Source organism: Chrysemys picta, chromosome 7 (assembly GCF_011386835.1).
Source record: "Chrysemys picta bellii isolate R12L10 chromosome 7, ASM1138683v2, whole genome shotgun sequence".
Lineage (NCBI taxonomy): Eukaryota > Metazoa > Chordata > Testudines > Emydidae > Chrysemys > Chrysemys picta.
In genome coordinates this window covers 44,786,548-44,809,201 of record NC_088797.1, presented here as the reverse complement: position 1 = coordinate 44,809,201, position 22,654 = coordinate 44,786,548, and the positions used below count along the sequence as shown (strand labels likewise).

The 22,654-nt window shown below is 39.7% G+C and overlaps 1 protein-coding gene across 14 annotated transcripts in view; it reads left to right on the top strand.

Annotated features, from left to right (window-relative positions):
• NISCH (nischarin) overlaps nt 1-22,181 on the top strand; it is a 57,457-nt gene extending 35,276 nt beyond the window's left edge. For 2 of the 14 annotated variants that reach the window (XR_010589442.1, XM_065553147.1), the window contains exons 10-21: nt 311-496; nt 732-860; nt 1,418-1,531; nt 2,817-2,933; nt 8,746-8,867; nt 10,263-10,318; nt 10,906-12,237; nt 12,749-12,923; nt 14,704-14,857; nt 16,612-16,740; nt 19,153-19,314; nt 20,763-22,181. Coding sequence is in view for 9 of the 14 variants with exons in the window: in XM_065553147.1 (XP_065409219.1) it covers nt 10,979-12,237; nt 12,749-12,923; nt 14,704-14,857; nt 16,612-16,740; nt 19,153-19,314; nt 20,763-21,391 (2,508 nt within the window). In the remaining 5 variants the exon portion in view is untranslated. Of the gene's footprint in view, nt 1-310; nt 497-731; nt 861-1,417; nt 1,532-2,816; nt 2,934-5,933; nt 7,139-8,745; nt 8,868-9,838; nt 9,860-10,262; nt 10,319-10,905; nt 12,238-12,748; nt 12,924-14,703; nt 16,008-16,295; nt 16,741-19,152; nt 19,315-20,762 lie in introns of those variants that run through there. The other 12 variants (XR_010589440.1, XR_010589441.1, XM_005310129.4 and 9 more) reach the window with 12 other exon arrangements.
• The last annotated feature ends 473 nt before the right edge of the window (nt 22,182-22,654 follow it).

The following is a 22,654-nucleotide window of genomic DNA, read 5'->3' as shown; positions in this document are numbered from 1 at the left end:
TTCAGTCCTCCATTTTCCCTCTCCTGTATTTTTTTTTCTTGTTTCACCAGCTCCCCTGCAGTTCTTATCACTTTGCATAGCAGCCAGCTGGCAATGTGGGTCTGTAGAACTGAGCCAGGGGGATCTCTCCCTCCCTACATGGGCCCACGTGGATGAATGATACCATACACAATTTTTTTAGCAATGCTGACTAGTGTGCAATCTAATCTTGCACACAGCTGGGGTGAGCCTTAGCACAATGTCTCCAATAGATGATGTTTAATTTGACTGAATTGGTATGTGATGTTGCTGTTGTGTTCTGGTGTTGCAGCATCTTTACAACCTCATTCATCTGGACCTATCCTACAACAAACTTGCATCGTTGGAAGGTGTTCATACAAAACTTGGGAACATCAAAACTCTGAATTTAGCAGGAAACCTTCTGGAAAGGCTATGTGGCCTTAACAAACTGTACTCGCTAGTCAACCTGGATCTTAGCAGCAACAAAATAGATCAGGTAACTGATTAGCTTCATTGCAACAATAAAATTAATTTTAACAAATTGTCCTTCAGATTATGGGCAATTGGTTTCAAAGTTAAAATACAGATATAATAGATTTTTGTGCTTGCGGCATTATTATAGTTTTCCTGTTGTATACACTATATACTTTAGTCTACACACTTACACATGTGTTCACTTTCAAAGAATGCAAATTTGAGTGACACCTATATTTATATGCAAATACTTTCAGATTGACGAAATAAGAAATATAGGAAGCCTTCCATGTTTAGAAAAGGTGGTCTTATCCAACAATCCTTTGAGCATCATTCCTGATTACAGGACCAAAGTGCTAGCCCAATTTGGGGACAGAGCCTCAGAGGTAAGCCACATGGAATTTTTATTTGAATTCAGTACCTAAAAATCTTTTTATTTTCTAAAATCTGTAGAGAAGACAAGTGGCTAGTTCAGCTTTTTTTGCACAGCTGTTAAATTTGCAAAAATTCCCTTAAATGTTTACTATGTGTTGTAGAGGTTTTCTGTTTTAGAGAATGAAATCAACTTACTCTTGACAATGTCAGTTATGGGAAGAAAACTTAAAGCCTCGTGTGGGTAGAGAAGCAGCACATTTATATTTGAACACAGTTTTTGCTACAAAGGTGTGAAAATAGCTTTTCTGGCATTTTTGAACTTGCATTAAAACTTGTCTCAGTCCTTTGGGAGTAAGGGTGGGGAGGTCTGGTTTTCCATGAAAAGTAATCCTACAGACGTACTTAGTTTGCCATTATGGTACCAGATTACTTTAAATGTTTGTATTAGTATAAACAGTCAGTGGTCATCTCAAAATAGTGGCGGTGTCTTGCTTCAATTAGTGCATCATTCTTTCAGTATTGCTACTGAGGCTTAACCAAGCAATTTGTCTTTATGGATTTTCTTCAGGTCTGTTTGGATAATATCAGTACCACAGAAAAGGAACTTGACACTGTAGAAGTGTTGAAAGCTATTCAAAAAGCAAAGGAGGTTAAATACAAACTGAATAACTCTGATAAGAAGGTGAGTTTTTAAGAGGGGGAGGATCAGGGGCTAGAAACCTTGTAAAGTAAAACATGGACAATGTGGTGCTTGAAAAAAAAAAAGACTTGTAGATGTTAAATAATATCTCAAATTACTCTTGCATCTATTTGGCTTACTAATGAAGCATCTGTATTGTAACAACTTCTGCAAAACATGCTTTGCTTGCTTGTTTAATGTCTGATGCACTTTAAATGCAGCAATTTTGCACATTTTTCTTGTTCTGTTCCTTTAACTTCAGTAATGTCTTCTATGTCTTCCTTTCTGTGGTGGTCTGGCAGATGGGGAGAAGGAGGGATAGATAGAATGATTTCACAATATACAGAGTGGCTAACTTGATGAGAAGCACAGCTATGCTGGTCCATGTTACAAGTTGCAAAGTCCATTCAAAGATGATCACTAAAAACAATTTCCACTGGTTATGCAGTAAAGTATTAAAATAATTTTCTAAAAGTCCCTCCCTGTTGGCACTGGTGGGGATTTCTTTGATTTTTTTTTTTTTTTCTTGGAGAAACAAAATCAGGCGAGACCAACCCACCTCTGAGACAGTGCCTGCACTATGAGCTAGGAGTGCGATTCCCTTGCTCGGGTACACGTATTCACACTTGTTCTCATTGAGCTAGTGCAAGTATAAATAGAAGTGTAGCTGTGGTAGCATTGGTCGCAGCAGAGTGCATACCCACCAGTTTCTGGCTCTTTTGTTCTTGGCACATCTCAGCTGTGCTTCTGCTACCTATGCTACTGCCATTTGTACTCCGTAAGAGCTAGTGCAAATGTGTACATGAACAGATGAAGCACACCCATCTCTTGTAGCGTAGACATATCCTGAGTACCTCTCACCTGCAGTTAAAGTATGTTTCAGGTTTGCACTTTTGACTGTGGCTGTGAGGCCAGTTATAACCAGACTGTCCAGAGTTGGCATTAGAAGAACTAGCAGAAGTTGCTCTGTCCTTTTAGTCACTCATCTGACTTGTGAAATGCACTGTTCCATCAGTCTAGATATAACCACTAGTTAATATTATCAGTATAATCAAAATGGCATTTTCCAAAATGGATACTTATAACAGGATTTCACTGTAACAGAAAATAAAATATAGACTTGAATGGATGTGAACTGAAAATTGTTAATGACAGCTGAGCTTTCACAGAAAATAAGCCACGTGATTATGTGGATTTGTTTGAGTTCTTGGATCTAATATTTGCTCTGTATGTTTGTCAGTGGTGCTAGATTCTTGTTTCTTTAACCACTACGTACTTTCTTTATTAGATCAGTGAGGATTCCAGGCTCACTGCTGCCAACTCCAAATCAAACTGTTCTTCTCTTACTGTTCATCCTTCCTCCTCTTCTCTGCCTCGTCCTGTCAGCTCCAGCCAAGGTAATCATGTATGTATCGTGCTGCTGGGTTGGGCCTCTTGGTCCTGTTTTTCTAGGCTGCATTGATATACATGAAGTTTATATACTGAATATGGGGCTTTGTCAGCATCAGTTGAAGCGTAAAGGCAAATGGGTATTGTCCCAGACATCTAAGCTATATTTATATTGGCAAAATTCTGACCTGTAGTTTTCCTCTGGTGGTGGTAACTGTGGTAGCTGTAGCATAAACCTGGTGCAAACCTTTTTACCACTATATCTAATCCTGCTGAAGCCACTGGTGGAGGACTACACATCCAGCTTTTCCTAATGTAGATAAAGCTCTAGTGCCCTAATGGCAAACCTTTATGTACAGCAGTGCTTTAAAATGACTTTTCTTCCCTGTTTGGTGTTGGGATATTAAGAGGGAATTGATGTGGTGGTAGTTCCCATATTGCTTTTTGACAAGAGACACAGTTAAGTCAGGAAACCTGATAGAAGGTAGAAAAAAAAGGGGAGCAGAGAAAAACATCAGTAGTAACAATATTAACTTGAGTGTTATCACACTGATTCTAACCCTGTGATCTCAGTATACCCATTGAGCCAAAATCCTTTTGACAGATGTTCATAAAAACAAACCCACTGCATAAATGTGACATACACAAAAGGGCTTTTGCAGCAGCCATTAACACTATTTATAGAGCTATGCTCATTCCTGCTGATTTACAGGAATGCTGATGCATGACTGAAGTTAAGAGAACATCACTGAGCTTTTTTGGCTTCAGTTGAGTTAGAAACACAGAAAATGATTAAATGGAAACAAATGGTAGGGGTTAAGACTATTTCTAATTCCTTAAGATGGTATTGCAAACAGGGGAATACGTCAATTGTATGGGTTGGGATGGGAAGCAGTTGACCCTTTTCCTGTAAACATTTTATTCCGGGTGAGGGAGGTGGAAGTGTCCAAAGTTCATGCTCCCATTCTGGGAAAGAACAAGATGTTACCAACATTTCTGCAAAATCTCATGAGGTTTCCCCAACATCATCTTCTATGAGAAGGCAAAGATTGTTATGATAGCACTCGCATGATTATTTGTATGTGACCAATATAGGAATAGACATATCAAAGCAGACTCGGTTACCTTTTATGTACTTCACCTAACCTTTCAATCTATTTTAGTTTTCTTTTGTAATCTACAGATTAAATGCAGTCAATTTTTCTAAACTCTGGACAGCTGCTACTTAATTTGTGTTCGGTATTTTGATTCTGTAATTGCATTTCCAAGTACTAAAGTATTCCATATTCTAGGTCATTTCTTGAGAGTGGAGTTTTTGTTATAATATATCAACATGTAGCTTTAGATGGGCATCCATGAAGAAGTAAAAGGAAGGTGGGAAATAGCTGCAAAAATTGGAATTAAAAAATTGCTGGAAAATATTTAGGTTTATTCTTTTTCCTGTTATTGTAAATCATTAGGAGTATGTTAAATTGTGGACTTTATTGACTGAATGCTCAGTCATCTTGTAGAAATTTGCTGCAAGAAAGGTAGTGAAAGGATTGAAATTTATTTACCTTAAATCTTTAGTAAGTTGTTTTAGTAACAAGATGGGAAAGGCTAAAATTAAAAAAAAAAAAAAAAAAAAAAGAGTTGGAAAAGAAGTCCAACAACACAGCTGGCTACTATTGAGGTCAGTTTATAAGACTTAATAATTGTAAGTATTTGGGCATCCTGAAAGGGGATTTTTAAAATCTCACTTGATTTTAAGAATTCTAGTTAGAAATTTTGAATTATGCAATCTAATTATCAGTTTCACTGTTAAGCTTGTTACTACCAAGAACTGAACTGCAGTCCCTGACACATTGCTTTTATGAGCTGTATTCTTTGCTCTTTCAAGACATCTGTTTCCATGATATATTAATCACATTAAATGTTACAGTAAATTGCTTACGGGAGAGATGTAAGTAGCTAGACAGGAAACAATATACCAGAAATAATGCTTTAGCTGCCTCTTAGCTACTTTTGTTCCCTACATAGTAAAGCAGTGTTTCCCCTGAAGAAATAACTTTTTTCATCTGAGTTGGGAAAGAATATTTGATTTGACTTTATGATCTTTTAAAGCCGATCTAGAAAGTTGCATCCATAACTTTTGTGCAAGTCCTATACTTCACATCAAGAATTACAATATCAATAAATGGTCCACTCGTTTCTAATCATTAATTAAAAGTATTTATATGAAGTGCTTATATAAAACAATCCTTATCATTGGTAGCATTGAAAAATGGATCCACTATATCATGTGAATAAACACTATTAATATTACATAGAGCTTCCCATACAACCGTTGCTTATACACACTCAGGCAATACACACTTGGACAGCTAATCCTTCTGTAACTCAAATCAGCTATTCTGAATCAGGTAAAATAACGGTTTAGGATTAGTATTTTGGATACCAGCCATATTTGAGCTATCTGAGTATGTGTGTATGTGAAGGGTTTGGATTTGGTGGGATTTTGTAGCTATAAACTAGTAGAATATAAAGTTGTGAGAGAAAATCGCAAAGGAAGCACTGCATTTTTCAGTATTGCTCTACCAGCCAATAAACATTTAAAATACATTATTCAGATTACTACTGAGTTTATTGTACCAAATGTGGAGGCTAAATTCAATCATTTGTTTGAAAGTCCTGCTCTAAGTCTATGTCTACACTACAAAATTAGGTGAATTTATAGAAGTAGATTTTTTAGGAAGCGAGTTTATACAGTCGATTGTGTGTGTCCCCACTAAGCGCATTAAGTCGGCAGAGTGCTTCTATAGTACCGAGACTAGCATAGACTTTCAGAGCGTTGCACTGTGGGTAGCTATCCCACAGTTCCCACAGTCTCCGCCGCCCATTGGAATTCTGGGTTGAGCGCCCAATGCCTGATGGGGCAAAAACATTGTCGCAGGTAGTTTTGGGTACATGTCATTAGGTGCCCCTCCCGCCGTAAAAGCAACGGCAGACAATCATTTCACGCCTTTTTTCTGTGCAGACGCCATACTGCTTTCAGCAGACAGTGCAGTAGGACTGCTAACCGTCATCCAACCACCGCTTCCGCTGCAACTCTGCTCTCCTGGTGCCATGAATCCACCTCGCAGGTCCTCTCATCGTTCTTTATAAATATCTATTCTCGTGGCATCCCATCATCATCCACCGCTTCCGCTGCAACTCTGCTCTCCTGCTCTTTCCTTGATAGCGAACTTCTCCATGTTGTCTGTCATGGGCTCCCAGTAACGTGTGTTCCTCATCAGGAAATGTGTGCGGTGCTAACAGTCATCATCCACCGCTTCCGCTGCAACTCTGCTCTCCTGCAGATGCCATACCACGGCAAGCATGGAGCCTGCTCAGCTCACCGCTGCTGTTGTGAGCGTTGTAAACACCTTGCGCATTATCCTGCAGTATGTGCAGAGCCCGCAAAAGCAGGCGAGGAGGTGATGACAGCACGATCACAATAGTAATGAGGACATGGACACAGACTTCTATCAAAGCACGGGTCCTGGCAATTTGGACATCATGGCGGTAATGGGGCAGGTTCATGCCATGCAACGCCGATTCTGGGCCCGGGAAACAAGCACAGACTGGTTGGACCTCATAGTGTTGCAGGTCTGGGATGATTCCCAGTGGCTGCGAAACTTTCGTGTGCATAAGGGCACTTTCATGGAACTTTGTGACTTGCTTTCCCCTGCCCTGAAGCGCAAGAATACCAAGATGAGAACAGCCCTCACAGTTGAATTACTGTTGGGGATGTTGAAATGCCTATAGTTATCCTTGGGGACCCAGCCTACCCCTTAATGCCATGGCTCATGAAGCCGTACAGAGGCACCCTGGACAGTAATAAGGAGCAGTTCAACTATAGGCTGAGCAAGTGCAGAATGGTGTAAGAGTGTGCATTTGGACATTTAAAAGCTTGCTGGCGCAGTTTACTGACTAGGTTAGACCACAGCGAAACCAATATTCCCGTTGTTATTGCTGCTTGCTGTGTGCTCCGCAATATCTGAGAGAGTAAGGGGGAGACGTTTATAGCGGGGTGGGAGTTTGAGGCAAATCGCCTGGTGGCCGATTACAGTGTGACAGTTCTGTTTGTTTCTCCTTGATGAAAACCTGCCCCCTTGGTTGACTCTACTTTCCTGTAAGCTAACCGATCTCCCCCCTTCAATCACCGCTTTCAGAGGCAATAAAGTCATTATTGTTTCAAAATCATGCATTCTTTATTAATTCATCACACAAATAGGGGGAAAACTCGCAAGGTAGCCCAAGAGCGGTGGGTGAGGAGGGAAGCACCGGGTGGGGTGGTGGATAAGGGGAGGCGGGAAGGACAGTGCCACACTACAGTTCAAAACTTATTGAATGCCAGCCTTCTGTTGTTTGGGCAATCCTCTGGGGTGGAGTGGCTGGGTGCCCATAGGCCCCCCTCCCCACATTCTTGGGCATCTGGGTGAGGATATGGAACTTGGGCAAGCGGTGCAGCGGTGGTCTGTGCTCCTGCTGCCTTTCCTGCAGCTCTACCAGACGCCTGAGCATGTCGGTTTGCTCCCACATTAGGCTTATTAGCCTCTGGGATGGAGATGATAGGAGGAGCGTAGAAACATTTGCAGCTGCGGGAGGAAAAAAAGGGAGAGTAGTATTTAAAAAGATACATTTTGGAGAACAAAGGGGAAGACTATTTCACACTGAATCAAGCGATTCACATTACATAGCACATGTGCCTCACCCCCACCCCTTTCACCCCCACCGCGTGGCTAGTATCAGGGAAGATCCCTCTCAGCCAAACACGAACAGCTCAGCATGAATGGGCCTCCACCCACCGCTTTGGCAAAGGCTTTTAGAGTACCTCCAAGAGACCTTCATGGAGATGTTCCTGGAGGATTTCCGCTCCATCCCCAGACACGTTAACAAACTTTTCCAGTAGCTGTACTGGCCGCGAATGCATCCCAAATCTTCAGGGCAAATTAAACATTAAACACGCTTTTAAACCCTGTATTATATTTACAAAGGTACACTCACTAGAGGTGCCTTCTCCGGCTTCCTGGTCCGGGAGCCCACTTTGGGAGGGTATTGGCTCCAGGGTGATGAACAGTTCCTGGCTGCTTGGGAGAAGGGATTCTCCGCTTGCCTGCTGCACAGATTCTTCTCCCCGTACAGCGATCCGATCCAGTACCTCCTGTTCGGTCCATGCTGGAGCTCTTTTGCAATTCTGGGACTCCATGGTCACCTGTGCTGATCATCTCGCCATGCTGGCCAAACAGAAAATGAAATTCAAAAGTTCCTGGGGCTTTTCCTGTCTACCTGGCCAGTGCATCTGAGTTGAGAGTGCTGTCCAGAGCGATCGCAATGGAGCACTCTGGGATAGCTCCCAGAGGCCAATACTGTCGAATTGCATCCACACTACCCCAAATTCGACCCAGCGATGTCGATTTCAGCGCTAATCCCCTCGTCGGGGAGGAGTACAGAACTCAATTTTAAGAGCCCTTTAAGTCGACAAAAATGGCTTCGTCGTGTGGACGGGTGCAGGGTTAAATCAATCTGACGCTGCTAAATTCGACCTAAACTCGTAGTGTAGACCAGGGCTAAGTGCAGATCTCAATGCAGCTACTGATGCCGTCATAGTAAGACTTAAATTCACCATATAAACGGATTTCCTTTGATTGATACATCTATTGTATGAAACTATCTTCTACTGTATTAATGACCGCTTGTCAAGTTTTGCTTAGATATTTTAAGAATACTTGTCATACAGTTGCAGTTAAATAATGTGTTTTGGTTTTGTTTTAACATTCTTTAAGAGCTATTTGTATTTGTTCTAGAAATAGTTTGTAGAAAAACAGCCCTAGCTAGCAGTTTATCGCCATCCAGTAGTTCGACTCCTACAGACCATACAGTTACCCAGAGATGCTCTGAAATACTAGACTCTAGATACAGAAATCAGGTAACTGCAATTCTCTTCCCATGTCTCTTCTGTTTAAAAATTGTTTTTAATTTGTTTTTCCTGGAGCAAAAACTCTTGTTAAAATAATCCACAGCAGAATTTTCCTGTTAATCTGATTATTTCTATACTATGTGATCTGTTGTAATGGGGCAAAGAAGAGTTAGTCCCAAATTACTTATCGATTAAGAGGTTTCAGTTTGTAAAATACTGAAACTAAATATTTTACTCTGAACTTTTATAATAAATTGGGTATAAAATCAGTTTTCAACTTTTAAGCAAGATATCTGAGGGCTAAAGGCAAAGCCACTACCTGTCCCGCTCTAATGGACTAAGAACTAAAGACCTAATTTACATAACTGACAACTTTCAGTCCCGTGGACACTTAATACTGACTTTCAGGAGTTTTCTCCCACCTGAACTGAATGTAACTCTTCTGTAGTGCTAGAGAGCTTGGTCCACCTTCTAATATTTTAGAACCACTCAAGTAGTGTGTGGAGTTGCAGAGAACAGGAGTGTAGTGTCCTGAGCTTGCTTCACATACTTGCATTGTGATGTTGCAGTTCAGTGCCATGACATATTGACATAATGTCAGTATTACATCACCATCTCTAACATCCACCTAGCTGCTAAGATTGGAGGGTGGGGCTTTCTCTCTCTCTTTCTCTCTCTGCCGCTTCTGTCTGGTTGCTTGAAGGTAGGATGGATGGTGGGGGGGATAACTATCCTCTTGCTGCTGGGTGGGAAAAGTTTCTCTTTTGTGCTGATAGGGAAAATCAGGGTGGCTTCAGTTTTCCCCATCCAGTCTCCAGGATCTTGATGGCTCCTGTACCGCTACTTGCATTTGTTAAGCAATGTTGGGAGCATTCCTGAGTAGGGGGCTGAGTCAGCTGGCACCTTTGATTTGCCACTGGCTTAGAGTAATCTTCAACAAGTCACTTTATCTCTCTCTGCCTCCCTTTACCCATCTGCAGTAAAGTTTTGCACGGCATAGCATCCTTCATCCAAAGATCTCAAACTGCTTTTCATACGCAGTCTCAAAACAACCCAGTGAGGTAGGTAAATAACCATTTTACAGGTGAGGAAATTGAACCAGGAATAGAACCTATTTCTGCCTACCTCATGAGGTGTTCAGGCTGCTGAAGTAATGTTGGCAAAATATTTTAAGGTCCTCTGAGGTCCTTTAAGTGAAAATTAATTACCAAGTAGTGCAAGAGGCATACCAGCCAGACCTTTGGATTCAACCACTTGTTGATCTGACAGACTGTAAACCGTTTAAGAATCCTATGTTGATTAATATTATTCTATGACTAAACCCATGTTTACTGAAGTTCGTATGACACTTCTGTTTGTTAAATGCAACATGGCAGCTCCCTGACCTTCCTTTCTTCTCCTTAGGTGCCTACTTCTCTGTTGGACTTATCAAAAGAATATGGAAGAGGTCATCACATTTGGTGAGATAAAATGACTAACTTCTAATATAAATCTGCTTATAATAGTTGGCTAATGTCTCTGGACACTGTGTGTGTCTCTGGACACAGTCCTGGCCTTTAAAGCAGAACATGTTCCCGTTTCTGGAACTCTGGCCCTATTTTTCTCAGCTTGAAAATTTCTTCATGAAATTTCATCAAAGTTCTCTTTTGAACTGTGGGATGTATTTGAAAGTCCACAACTGCCTCAGTGGCTGTATAGTGGAGTGGTCAAATGACAAGGTGCCATCCTGCTTTAATACTGATTAAACTATCATTACATGTGTGATGATTAAATTTATTAGGGATGAGGAGGAGAAGATAAGTGAACACTTGAGTTCCTCTGTGTACTTGTCAGTGCTCTAAGGGTTAAGTTACACCAGTCTTGTGTTTAAAATTGGTGGCTGAAGAACACAGATTCTGTACAAACTACACTGTGATACACTTTCTCTTGAAGTGATTGTATAGGTTTGAAAATCAATGTCTTGATACACAGTAGAAAAGGTCTTGGATAGATATGACTCCTCTTAAACTCAACCTTACACTTACCGTTGTTTTTTCTGTTTCTGAAGTTTGGACCATTCAGATGAAGAACATGGTGCATTGCCTGACCCTTGTAACACCATCATCTTGCCTTTTACCTGTATGTCATACACTGCCACCAACCAGGATTTTATCCAGCACCTCTCCACCTTGATAGCACAGGCTTTGCAGAGATCACCCCCTTCCTCTACTGAAATAGAAAACAAAGGGAGCCCTGTGAATGATTCCAGTGTCACGGATAATGAAGATGGCTATTTTGAAATGGGACTTGGAGACCGGACTTTCGAGTTCAGTGCTACTTCAGATATTGCCCCACCAGCTCCAGACAGCACAAGAGCAGAGGGCATAGACATAGTCAAAGTTCTCTGGAGTTTTTGTATTCAGGTTCATAAAGGAGGAGGAGCCAGGCAGTTTGCCTCTTGTTTGGTTTTGACTGATAGTGTAGTAGCTGTGTTTGAGATTCCTCGTCAAGATTCAAAAGGCAACTGCCAACATATCCCAGCTGCCTTGAAACTAGCACTGTGCTTTCCATATACAGATCTTACAGAGTTTGGCTTTCTCATGCCAGAAATATGTTTAACCCTCAAGGTGAGAAATAATGACAACTGCCTGTTTGTCGTTTCGGACTCCCAAAATCTTCAGGACTTCTATTCCTGTTTACAAACATGCTGCTCTCAAAGCGGCACATCCCTGTTTTCAAGTTCCACGTTGTACTGTGGCAAAGCAAGCTTGCAAGAATTTGTCTACCAACTGATGGGATTTTATCACATTTCACCTGATGGCATGGAGATAAAAGGTTGCTTCCCAACTTACCTTGTTTACAGTAATAAAACTGATGTTCAGAAAGCCTTGCGTCTACCAGAATCAGTGGATGATAACAGAGCATGGTCTGACCATGCCTTGTGTTCTGCACTTTATTCCACATTGTATAAATCTGCTGAACAGAGTCACTATGCATTCCATCCTTGTTGGATATTTCTGACACCCCAGCATTTGCACATAGTAAAGGTTGATTTTAATGTAATGCCAGCTAAATGTAGAGACTCAGAAGATGCAAGAAATGTATTCAAGCTGAGCAGGATTCCACTGGCTTCTGTTGTGTTGCATCCGACCAATCATCCCATCCAGCAGAAAGGGTCATTTTCAGATGGACATGTGCTAGAGTTACTCATTGGACACAAATTTGTTACAGCAGTATTTGTTCTACCTCATGAAAAATTCCATTTTCTAAGAATCTACAGTCTTTTGAGGACACTTCTGCAGGACGTTAAAACTATTGTTATTTTGAAAGCTTCCAACAGTTTGGAATCAGTAAAAAATCACCTCTTGGATTCAAAAAACAGACGCGGCCAGACAGCAGGGTAATTGACTCCCTTAAAATACATAAGGTGCAGCATTGAAATTAACGTTGCCTAACCAGCACAATGTTACTGGAAACTTACCTTTAACAGTGCAGCAGGACCTGGGTGTATGAGAATCAGGTCCCTAGTACTTGTAGCGACTTTCCTTTCACTCTGGATACAGGGTTATACAATATCAGTTGACCATTTATACCTGCTGCTCAGCTTTATGTTTACAACCTATTGTATGCTATTGTGAAAGGAAGCTTTGCATTTTGCCCGAAACCTAGTAGAAGGAAAGCAAACGACAGAGGTGTTAAAGTAAAATAATTTACGTAGTGAACAGGAACTCCATTGAGACAAGATTAGTATGCTGCTACTAAGCCCACAAATCTCTGTTATGAACTACTGAGTGGACTTTAAAGTATGAATGTTGCTTATGTGGAGAAAAAACTCTGCATCTCTACTTGTTAGTTACAGTTTTTGAGTGTGCATTCTGATGTGATGTTTCTTGGTCTCTTCTGCCTCCTAGCTTTTGCAAGCCTTGTTTGACGCTGTCATCTTTATATCCATCTGAATTTCTGATGCAGAAAATTACGGAAGATAACCAAATTCCAGCTTATCTTCCAATCTCTTCATCTCTTCAGTATGTGGCTGGGCTAAAAGGAAATGCGATTGTGGAGTTTTTCCATAACAGCGTTGCTGAGGTATTGCACGCAAATTAGGGACACTTTATGCAGCCTACCATAAAACTAGAAATGTATTTAAAAACCTTTCTTGTTCAAACTTAAACCCAGAATGTAATAGATACTCCTAAATATGGATGTTACTAATCAAGACTCCAACCCTGTAACTGCTTCCAATTGAGTGAGCCCCTATTCTGAGTCTCACAGAAGTTGTTGGGACCCTACAAAGCTCCGGGTCTGGCCGCAAGTTGCTCAGTGCAGGATCAGTACCTAAATTAATGTCATTTGTCTTGGAAACAGTGTTTCTGCAAGGATGCAGCTCTTTTTTTCAGTAAGAGTTAAAGTTACAAACAATTGGTAGGATGGGCTTTGAGGGAATTTAGTTGCGTGCCATTCAGATTTCACTGGAAGAGTCTCTTGGGGCTTCTTAGGTGATGCTTGTGTATAAATACAGAATTACATAGGCATAGCTATTGCAATTCCAAAAAGACTGGCTCTCTCTGAGTTAATAAATCCAATATCTGATACCCAAGTGAATATTAGTTGGGATGTTAATAGGTTGGATGTCCAGCTTGAAAATACAACTCTTAAGTCATTTTGCTGTAGTTTGAAAGAAAATTCCCTATGATCAGAATGAAAATGTCAGCTGAAAAGCTATTCAAACTTGCAGTGAACACCAAAGAATTTTTTTCCTGACTAATTATTTAAAGTGCAGTTAACCAGACTTTCAGTAGAACTTACTCAGTCTACATGATACTCAATTCTGCAGTTCGTAAGTCTTCGACAGTGGTTTTAGTTTAGAACCTGCAGACTTTTTATGGAATGAGATCAAATTAGGAGCTGTTAAAATAATGGTTTAGAACAGTGTTTCTCAGACTGTGGGTCCCGACCCAAAAGGGGGTCACAAGGCTATTGTAGGGAGGTTGCAAGATCACAAAAATATTGCTGGGAGAAGAGGGAGCTGAAGGGGGAAGGGAGATACAGCAGCAGCACAGAAGTAAGGGTGGCAATATCATAAGTGTGCTCCTATGAGTATGTACAATAATTTGCTATCACTTTGGGGCAGGGGAAACATCACAACCTGAAATATTTTCAAAGGGGGGCCCAGAAACCCTGATTTAGGAAATTGAAACAGCAACATTGTGGCAAATGTTGGATAAAGGATTTGTGAACTCAGTTTGGTTTTACTGAATTTGGAAAAATCATTAGCATAGTTTCAACAGATATCAAGTGTTCTGGGCATAACATCTAAGAAACTATGCCAGTAAGTTAATATAGTAAAATGCATTCTAATTCTACTTTCCAGTATAACGTCTGTCTGAGGTAATTGCTAGTCATGCTTCCTCCTTTTTTCATAAAGCTGCTTGAAACTTATCTCCTCAGCAGTATTTGAAGGTTTGTGTTGCTCTTTGAGATATGACAGGCATTGTGAACTTTACGTTTACTTACAGAAGCTCCTTAACTAGATTTTGTGGGCATAACTCTGCCAGGTTTGCTGGGTTTAGATTTTTTTAATAGTTCCTCATCAACTCTGTGAAACTTGGAGTCGAACAGTGTGGTAGGCTAGACCACAACAAAAACTTCCTCTCACCCATTCTCAATCTCATGCACACTAGAACAGTTTCACGGACAATTCTTCCAATACAGCTGCACTCAGCAACTTTGGGGAAAACATTATCACACTTTTGTGTTCATATGTTAGTTTTGCATTGGTTTACCAGGAAAAGCAGTTCCCAAAAGCTGCTTCTAGCAAGTCAGAGGTGAAGATGTGCAAAATTAAGCAACATAATTTGTCTTGCAGGTGGAAAATGAAGAGCTGAGACATTTTATGTGGTCTTCTGTTTTATTTTATAAAACTCCTGACACGGAAGTGACGGCTTGTGTGATGCTCTCAACAAAAGCTATTTACTTTCTGTTGGATGATTCTGTAACTCATACTAATGAGCATCAGTTGGGTAAGACAAAAAGGGTTAATTTTGAATCTCTAATAAAGTCGCAGGGTTAATTGGTAAGTGAGCCTCTATCGTCACACTCTTCTTCCTTTATATTCAAGGTGATTTTGATTAGCACTCTTATTTTTGCAGCCAAGGGACTCTAAACATCCCATCATGGGTTTTTCCACGCTCGCCCTTTGCATCATGCATGCGTGCCTGGGGCTTTACCTTGCAATAAGGGTTTTGGGTCTTCATCCAGCACTGCACCTCAAATAGCCCCTTCTCCATGACGTCTGTGCATGCGTCTTTCTGATGTTACTTAGCAATCCCCACCATCTTCTGCGCAATTGAAATGCCATTCCATTGCCAGCAGTAATGTGCGACAAGCCTAAGGGTTGTATTATGCCCCTCTGTCATGTGAGTAACTTATTGCCTACTTGTCAGTGGGAGTTGCATGTGGTTCATGGGCACAGTGTGGCCCTGAGAATGTGACATGCTCTCAGCGATATTTGCCCGTTCGAGGAGGAAAACACCTCAGTTGCTTTTGATAATGGGTCTCCCAGTCCGCACTAGCTGTTTACCACATGATGGTCTTCTCAGGAGTGAGGCTTCATATTTTTAGACTGAGGTTGTCTAATTTTATTTTGATATGTATAATTCATTCCTTGAATGTGCTCATCTTCAGAAGGGAAAGTACATGTTCCGCCAAAGAATTTGCAGAAATGGAGAAAGTAACGAACTCTAAACACTGAATATAAGTAGGTTATGTTTTAATGGCTTATCTGGCATGGTTGCTGAGTAGAGATCATCCAGCTCCTTAATCTAGTTGCGCACAAGTAGAGATTTCCCAGCATGATGTTACTGTGGCTCATTGTAGATCAGTGGCACGTGTGGTGGATGAGTTTCTTCTGGTTTGGGCAAGAATAAGACGACTTCATAAACCTCTTTCCTCTTAACATTCCTCTGTTCACCTGGCATGTGCATTTTAGGCCAGATTCTTATTTCAGGTTTATTACCAGAGATGAGGTTCAGAGCTGTAGTTTGCCCCAAAAAAGCTATTAGCTACCATTCATAAAGTGTGGTATCTTAGGACTAGTCTCTGCCTTTGAGTGCAGCCTGTGTCCATGTGTTTAGTGGTCCTGTGCCTTTGTGATATACTTTGAACTCTAAGGCTTGGTCTACACTACCCCCCTAATTCGAACTAAGGTACGCAACTTCAGCTACGTGAATAACGTAGCTGAAGTCGAAGTACCTTAGTTCGAACTTACCTTGGTCCACACTCGGCAGGCAGGCTCCCCCGTCGACTCCGCGGTACTCGTCTCGCCGAGCTGGAGTACCGCAGTCGACGGCGAGCACTTCCGGGTTCGACTTATCGCGTCCAGACTAGACGCGATAAGTCGAACCCAGAAGTTCGATTTCCAGCCGTCGAACTAGCGGGTAAGTGTAGCCAAGGCCTAAGAAAGTTTGAAGGCAAGTTCTATCATCCTCATAGATGGTGATGGGGGAAATTTTTCACTGAATGCAGTATCATCTCTTCTTTCTGAGTTTCTGGAATGTATCTGCATAAAGAAAGCTTCCAATATTAAATGAGTAGTCATTAAAGAAAAATGCTTTTCAAGGGTTTGTTTCAAGCACAAAAGTGGAGAAATTTATAATTAATTTTTTAATAAAGCTCACTCTAAGCTCTGAATGTAATTATCATGTTTGTAGTCTAAACTTATCATGCTTCCTTTTTGTGACTTGCTCTTTATCATACTATATTCTTCATTCATTAGACTTTTGGAACCAAGAAAACTCAGATTGTGAAAATAGCTCTTTCCACCTCTCTTGCTGCTTTGTGCTAAAACTTAACGATCTGCAATCAGTGAATGTTGGACTTTTTGATCAATATTTTCGAATTACTGGTGAGTAACATTTTATGATGTATTTTTTTCTAGTTACAGATACTACTGTCATCTTGATTTCATCCCTGTCTTCACTTCACTCTTGATACGGAGCACCATGTTATCCTGCTGTTTTTTATAATTAACACATTTCCAATATGTTAACATTTATGATGTCACACTGGTGCCACTATATAAATAAGTGTGGCTGAAAAGACTGTCCACTTCCAGTGGCTTATGTTGCCCAAATACTAATTTTGGGGTGTGAAATTTTACACTTTCCTCACCTAAAGTGAAATAAAATGTGGGGAAAATATTCACTTCAGCCATGTGTAAAACATTCAAGGAAAGCAGGAGTGAACATTTTCCAATTGAATGTTTCATATCTTTTTGCACTTTGATAAAGATTTGAATTTAAAGTATACATGTGTACAGCATAGTGCACTCAAAGGATTAAGTGATCAGTGAATGAAAATGGTGTGCTCTGCATGTTGAGTATGTTTTTCTTGATTTGTGTGCATAGTGGGTTGAAACTTGGAAACTTGTAGTCTTGTTGTGATGCATTAGTGGAAGTGTTTCACCACTAGTGACTCTGCACTTAAGATGTGTAGGCAGATAACCATGAACTACTACAAAATGATGGTGCTTATTGAATCTGTGGCTGTAGCTTCATTCAAGCAAAAAGCAAAAAATGATTTTATGATGGTTTAATGATGATATTTGGCTATTGCCTCAAGACTTGAATGGGCAGAAATGGAGATAGTAATGAACTCTAAACACTGAATATAAGTAAGTTATGTTTTAATGGTTTATTTGGCAGGTTTGCTGAGTAGAGCTCATCCGGTTCTTTAATCTAGTTGCACACAAATTGAGATTTCCCAGCATATTTTGAAATAGATGCAAACATCCCCTGACTCTTACTCAGTTATCAGAGTTAGTGTCTCTTGCCAAGAGACCATTCTGCCAGTTTGCTTGAACATGCTTCCCAGATACATAGAGCTAGTAAATAAGGGAAATATAAACTATTCTTCCCTAGTCTTTCATTCTTAAGAATTTGTAGCACCTTCCATTTTTAATGTGAATTTATCCTAGTCACTCATTAAATGTCATTTCCCATTATAATTTTCCTTTTGGCTTCCAGAAATTATTGTAAATGTTTATGCCTTGAAGCCTCTATTCCATCCTTCTAACCAATTTTTAAAATTGCATGGTATGTCCTATTTTCATGTCTGTGATGTGATGCCAACAGAGACTTCCAGCAAAAGTAGACACTAAACTTCTAGCTGGTCTAAGGTAACATTTGCAAAAGCACCTGTCCCATTTTGAAAAGTGACATAGGTACTTAGGTGGCTAAATCTCAATGAAAGTCAAAGGGATTCAAGTGACTTAGTAGCCTAGGAGCTTTTGAAAATTTTACCCCTGCTCTTTTTGGGAACATAATATAATAACTAGCTTAGCTCTCTTAAAAACAAACCCCATCAGAGAATAATAATATCTGTCTTATATAGCACTTTTCATCAGTAAGGTCAGATATTTAATTAAAATATAAAAAATAAATTTCATGTTGTGGACCTGAGACCCAACAAAAGAAAGAAATCCAAAGTTAGGGATACAGCTGTCAACTCTTTTCTTAGCTTTCCCTGTCATGTGAAGATTGCGATTGAAGGTATAATTTGTACTGCAAAATTTATGGGAGACTTTAAGACTGAAACCTAGTCCTTATACTTTTTTTAAAGGGATTCTGTCACCTTGAAATCTAATGAGTTTAATATACAAGTTCAAGTATTACAACTTGCCTCTAACTACCAGATGCTGGACTAAATGATGGCATTGATCACTCAGTAATTGCCCTGTTTGTTCATTTCCTCTGAAGCACCTGGCATTGGCTGCTATCTGTAGACAGGATACTGGGCTAGATGGACCATTGGTCTGACCCAGTATGTCCATTCTTATGTCCTCTCTGCTGTGGCAAAGATCCTAATGAGGAAACTGACCATAAAAAGGTGATGCTGTAGGTGACCTTAATCAAAGTGTAAGTGCACAAATTAAACTGGAAAAGCAGGGAGTTTTTCTTTTAACTTAGTTCACTTTTAACATCAGTAGTTAAAATATTTTCAGAAATTTAAGTTTTCTTTTGAAGGTAAATTTTCAAAGTAATGAACAGTCATGGAGTTAAATGTCTACATTCAGAAATGTTCACATCCAGTGTTCCAAAATAAAGTACCTTATGAAAGTGCATGCTCTAATCTTTCAATAGGTCTGGGAGGATCCCTTATCTTTTGATCAGAGGATCAGTTCTAACTAGTTAACCAAATAAAGACATCTCAAATCCGTCACTACAGGAAATATTCTATGGTGGTGAATGAACATCTGCTGAAGTTGTAGTAAAGCTACAAATAGATATGTAACTGGCTTATATTCTGTCTTCTCCAGGACATTCTGCAGATCATATAGTAACCTGCCTAACCAGAGACAGTTACAGTACTCATGCCTTTATACAGCACCTCATGGCAGTGCTGTCATTGCTGGCACGCACACCTTCACCAGAACCAGTAGATAAGGATTTCTACTCTGAATTTGGGAATAAAAATACAGGTAAATGGTCCATTCTACACTCTTAAGTTAGTATATCATATACTAGAGGGGTAGCTGTGTTAATCTGGATCTGTAAAAAGCGACAGTCCTGTGGCACCTTATAGACTAACAGAAGTATTGGAGCATAAGCTTTCGTGGGTGAATATCCACTTCGTCAGACACATGTGGTGGAAATTTCCAGAGGCAGGTATAAATATGCAGGCAAGAATCAGTCTAGAGATAACGAGGTTAGTTCAATCAGGGAGGATGAAGCCCTCTTCTAGTATATATCAAATACTGTGTAATGTGTATTTTTTAAAAATCCAAAAGTGAAAGATTTTATGTATTGATTGTTTGCTTCCTATTAACTCAGTTCCACTTCCACTTGAAGTCCTGTGTGAGTTTATCCTAGACTTTCCTGTCTGAACAGAAATGTTTAATTTCTAATACATTTGCACAGGGGGAGACAATATGATAATATAATTCTCCTTTTATGGAATCCAGTAAATTACATCCCTTACATAATCTTTTGGGCCATGTACAGCTGTAGCTCATATTTATAGGTTAGACTTGTAACTTATAGCTCTTTAAGGAACAGTCTCTTAACTTATGCAGAAGAGGGACTTTTTTGGTCTCTAAAGGTTGTGCATTCATGGACCAGTAACAATGACAGATTAGATAAGATTTAAGGGATTTTTAAAATGTGTTAAATTCGTACCTTCAGCCATTAAAATGCGCAGTGATAACTCTGCTTTTGGCTAGATTTCTAAACTTAGCAGAGGGTTCTCTGAATAAAGCTAAATTTTTTGTTGGTGCTTGTGATTATTTTAAGAAAGCTTTTAAGGAAATCATTGCTTAAGTCTGGCCTAAAACATTTTATTTACAGCCATTTATGGTAGACCAGAAGCAGTGAATCCTCCTCCTACTGCAGGAGCTTGCTCCTTAGGGAGCAGTGTGCACATCATGATGCGACATTAGACGTAACACACAACTTGTGAGAAAGTTCTTTTCAGAGGGACCATTTAAAGATGTCTTTTCATCTGCTATAGCGATGATAAGGCATTTCATATTTGTGTTCTCAATGATTCCGTACTGGATTCAATCCGTTTAGAACTCAAAAGTTGATTTGTCTCGCCAACTACTAGCAAGACAAATACTATCTGTGATCTGAGAATCCAGCTATTTTTTTCTGCCTCTTACGTCATCACCACTAATAAAGATTCTTTAATTGGAGCTGAAAATGGTTGTTGATGAAAGAGGGAGATGAGAAATCCAGTAAGGACATGCAATCCAAATAAATTATTCACATATTTTATACAAATAAAAACTGTGCATAAATAATGGCTAAACTTGAGTTGTTCCAGCTGCAACAAACTGTGTCAAAGGATCTGATGTTTAGCCACATGCATCAGGGAAGCATTGTGTAATACTGAGTGTAAAGTAAAATTCATGTATATTTGTGTTTGCAGGAAAAATGGAGAATTATGAACTGATTCACTCTAGTAGAGTAAAGTTTATATATCCCAATGAAGAGGAAATTGGGGACCTTGCTTTTCTAGTGGCAGAAAAGATGTACAGTTTGGCTAACCTCCAGTCTCTAAATATCCTTCTGTATGTGTTGGCATTTCAAGTGAATCATACAGAAGAAACTGCTCAAGCCAATAGTTCACTTCAGCCTAAAACACTCATTTTAACCAGTTCTGATTTGTTCCTTTTCAATGAGGATTATATCAGTTACCCGCTACCTGAATTTGCAAAGGAACCACCAAAGAAAGACAAGTATCAACTCACAGATGGAAGACGAATCCGTGATTTAGACAGAGTGCTTATGGGCTACCAGACATATCCACAGGCCCTCACGTTTGTGTTTGATGACGTTCAGAACCAAGATCTCATGCAGAACCTAACACTGGATCATTTTGGAGATACTTTCAGTGCCCCAAAGTTAAATGCTAAACATAAGGGCAGTGGGAATGGAGAGATCCAGTGGTACATCTTTATCCCAAGTGCAGAAAGCCGTGAGAAACTAATATCACTGCTTGCAAGACAGTGGGAGATCTTGTGTGGTCGGGAGCTGCCTTTGGAACTCACTGGGTAATTGTCGCACAGCTAAGTGATTGGAATGTGAAATAAAGCACAGTATTTGAATAAGCAGGACTTTTGGTATTATCTGAAAACTTAATCAGAGGCTGATGCTCGACTCTATTGTCATTATGGTTCCCTTGTGCAGTGAACAATTTAATATAGTAATACAGTATAAGCTTCTGAAGTGTTAACTGGGAATTAAGCTTTTTGTAAATTCTATTTTTATGCAATGGTATACGTACACGATTTTCATGAAGCATCCTGGGAAACTGTATGGAACAAAAGGAGTCAACACTAGACATTGTCTAGGGCTATTAACATTTCCACTATTTTTCAATATATATCAGTCTAGCTGTTCTATACAAACTATACTGTGTAAATAATGGTAAGAAAAATGCTTGTGACATGTTAAAAGTGCAATGGTATTTGTACAAGATGTATTTTATTGGGTATGCTGCTAACACTTATTATTTAATGACGACAAACACTTTTACATTTTGTCTTTTTGAGGTCAAATTTAATTGTTTGCTGCTAATCATGAAGCTAGTGGCAAAAGTCACCTGGAGAAACCACAACTAAATGTTATATTTTCATCTGAAATTATAGTTCCATGGCACTCTTTCGTTATAGATTTATAAATTATTAAATCAGTTTGCTACCGTCATAGAAATGAGTGCCCAGCATTGATATACTAACATTTTGCCAGCAAATAATGGTGAATTTGCACCTCTGAGTACCAAGTGTTGTTTGTTGCCTACTTTCTCAATACAAATAAAGTGAAATTTGACAGTTTGTTTACCTGACTTGTTTTCTATATATCTTTATTCACACTGATTCTTTCAAGCATTTGCAAGATTGTGTAAAGCAGCGTAGCTGCAGTGACTGCTATAGAGCTTATGCCTGTTTAGATCAACTGAGTCTCTGATCCCAACGCTAAAAGTATAAATACTTGTTCTGGTGATGATTGTAAGTAAGTGCTTCTGATTTATAGAAGGTTGTTTTGTATACATTCTTATACCCCGCTCATCACTGTAGTATCTGAGCGCCTTCCTGCAGGGCCTTAACTTTACTAGCATCTATCTAAAGGCAGGGGAAGAATTTTGTTTTGGAATATTTTGTATTATATACGCACATGTTGCTATATGTTGATGTTGTGTACATGTGGCTCAACATTCTAAGGAGAAAACTCCATCTTGCTATTCATGAGATCTGTCTTGGGAATCACATATGCCAAATCAGTTCAAAACCAGAACTGCTTGCCTTCCTGTCATGGAAC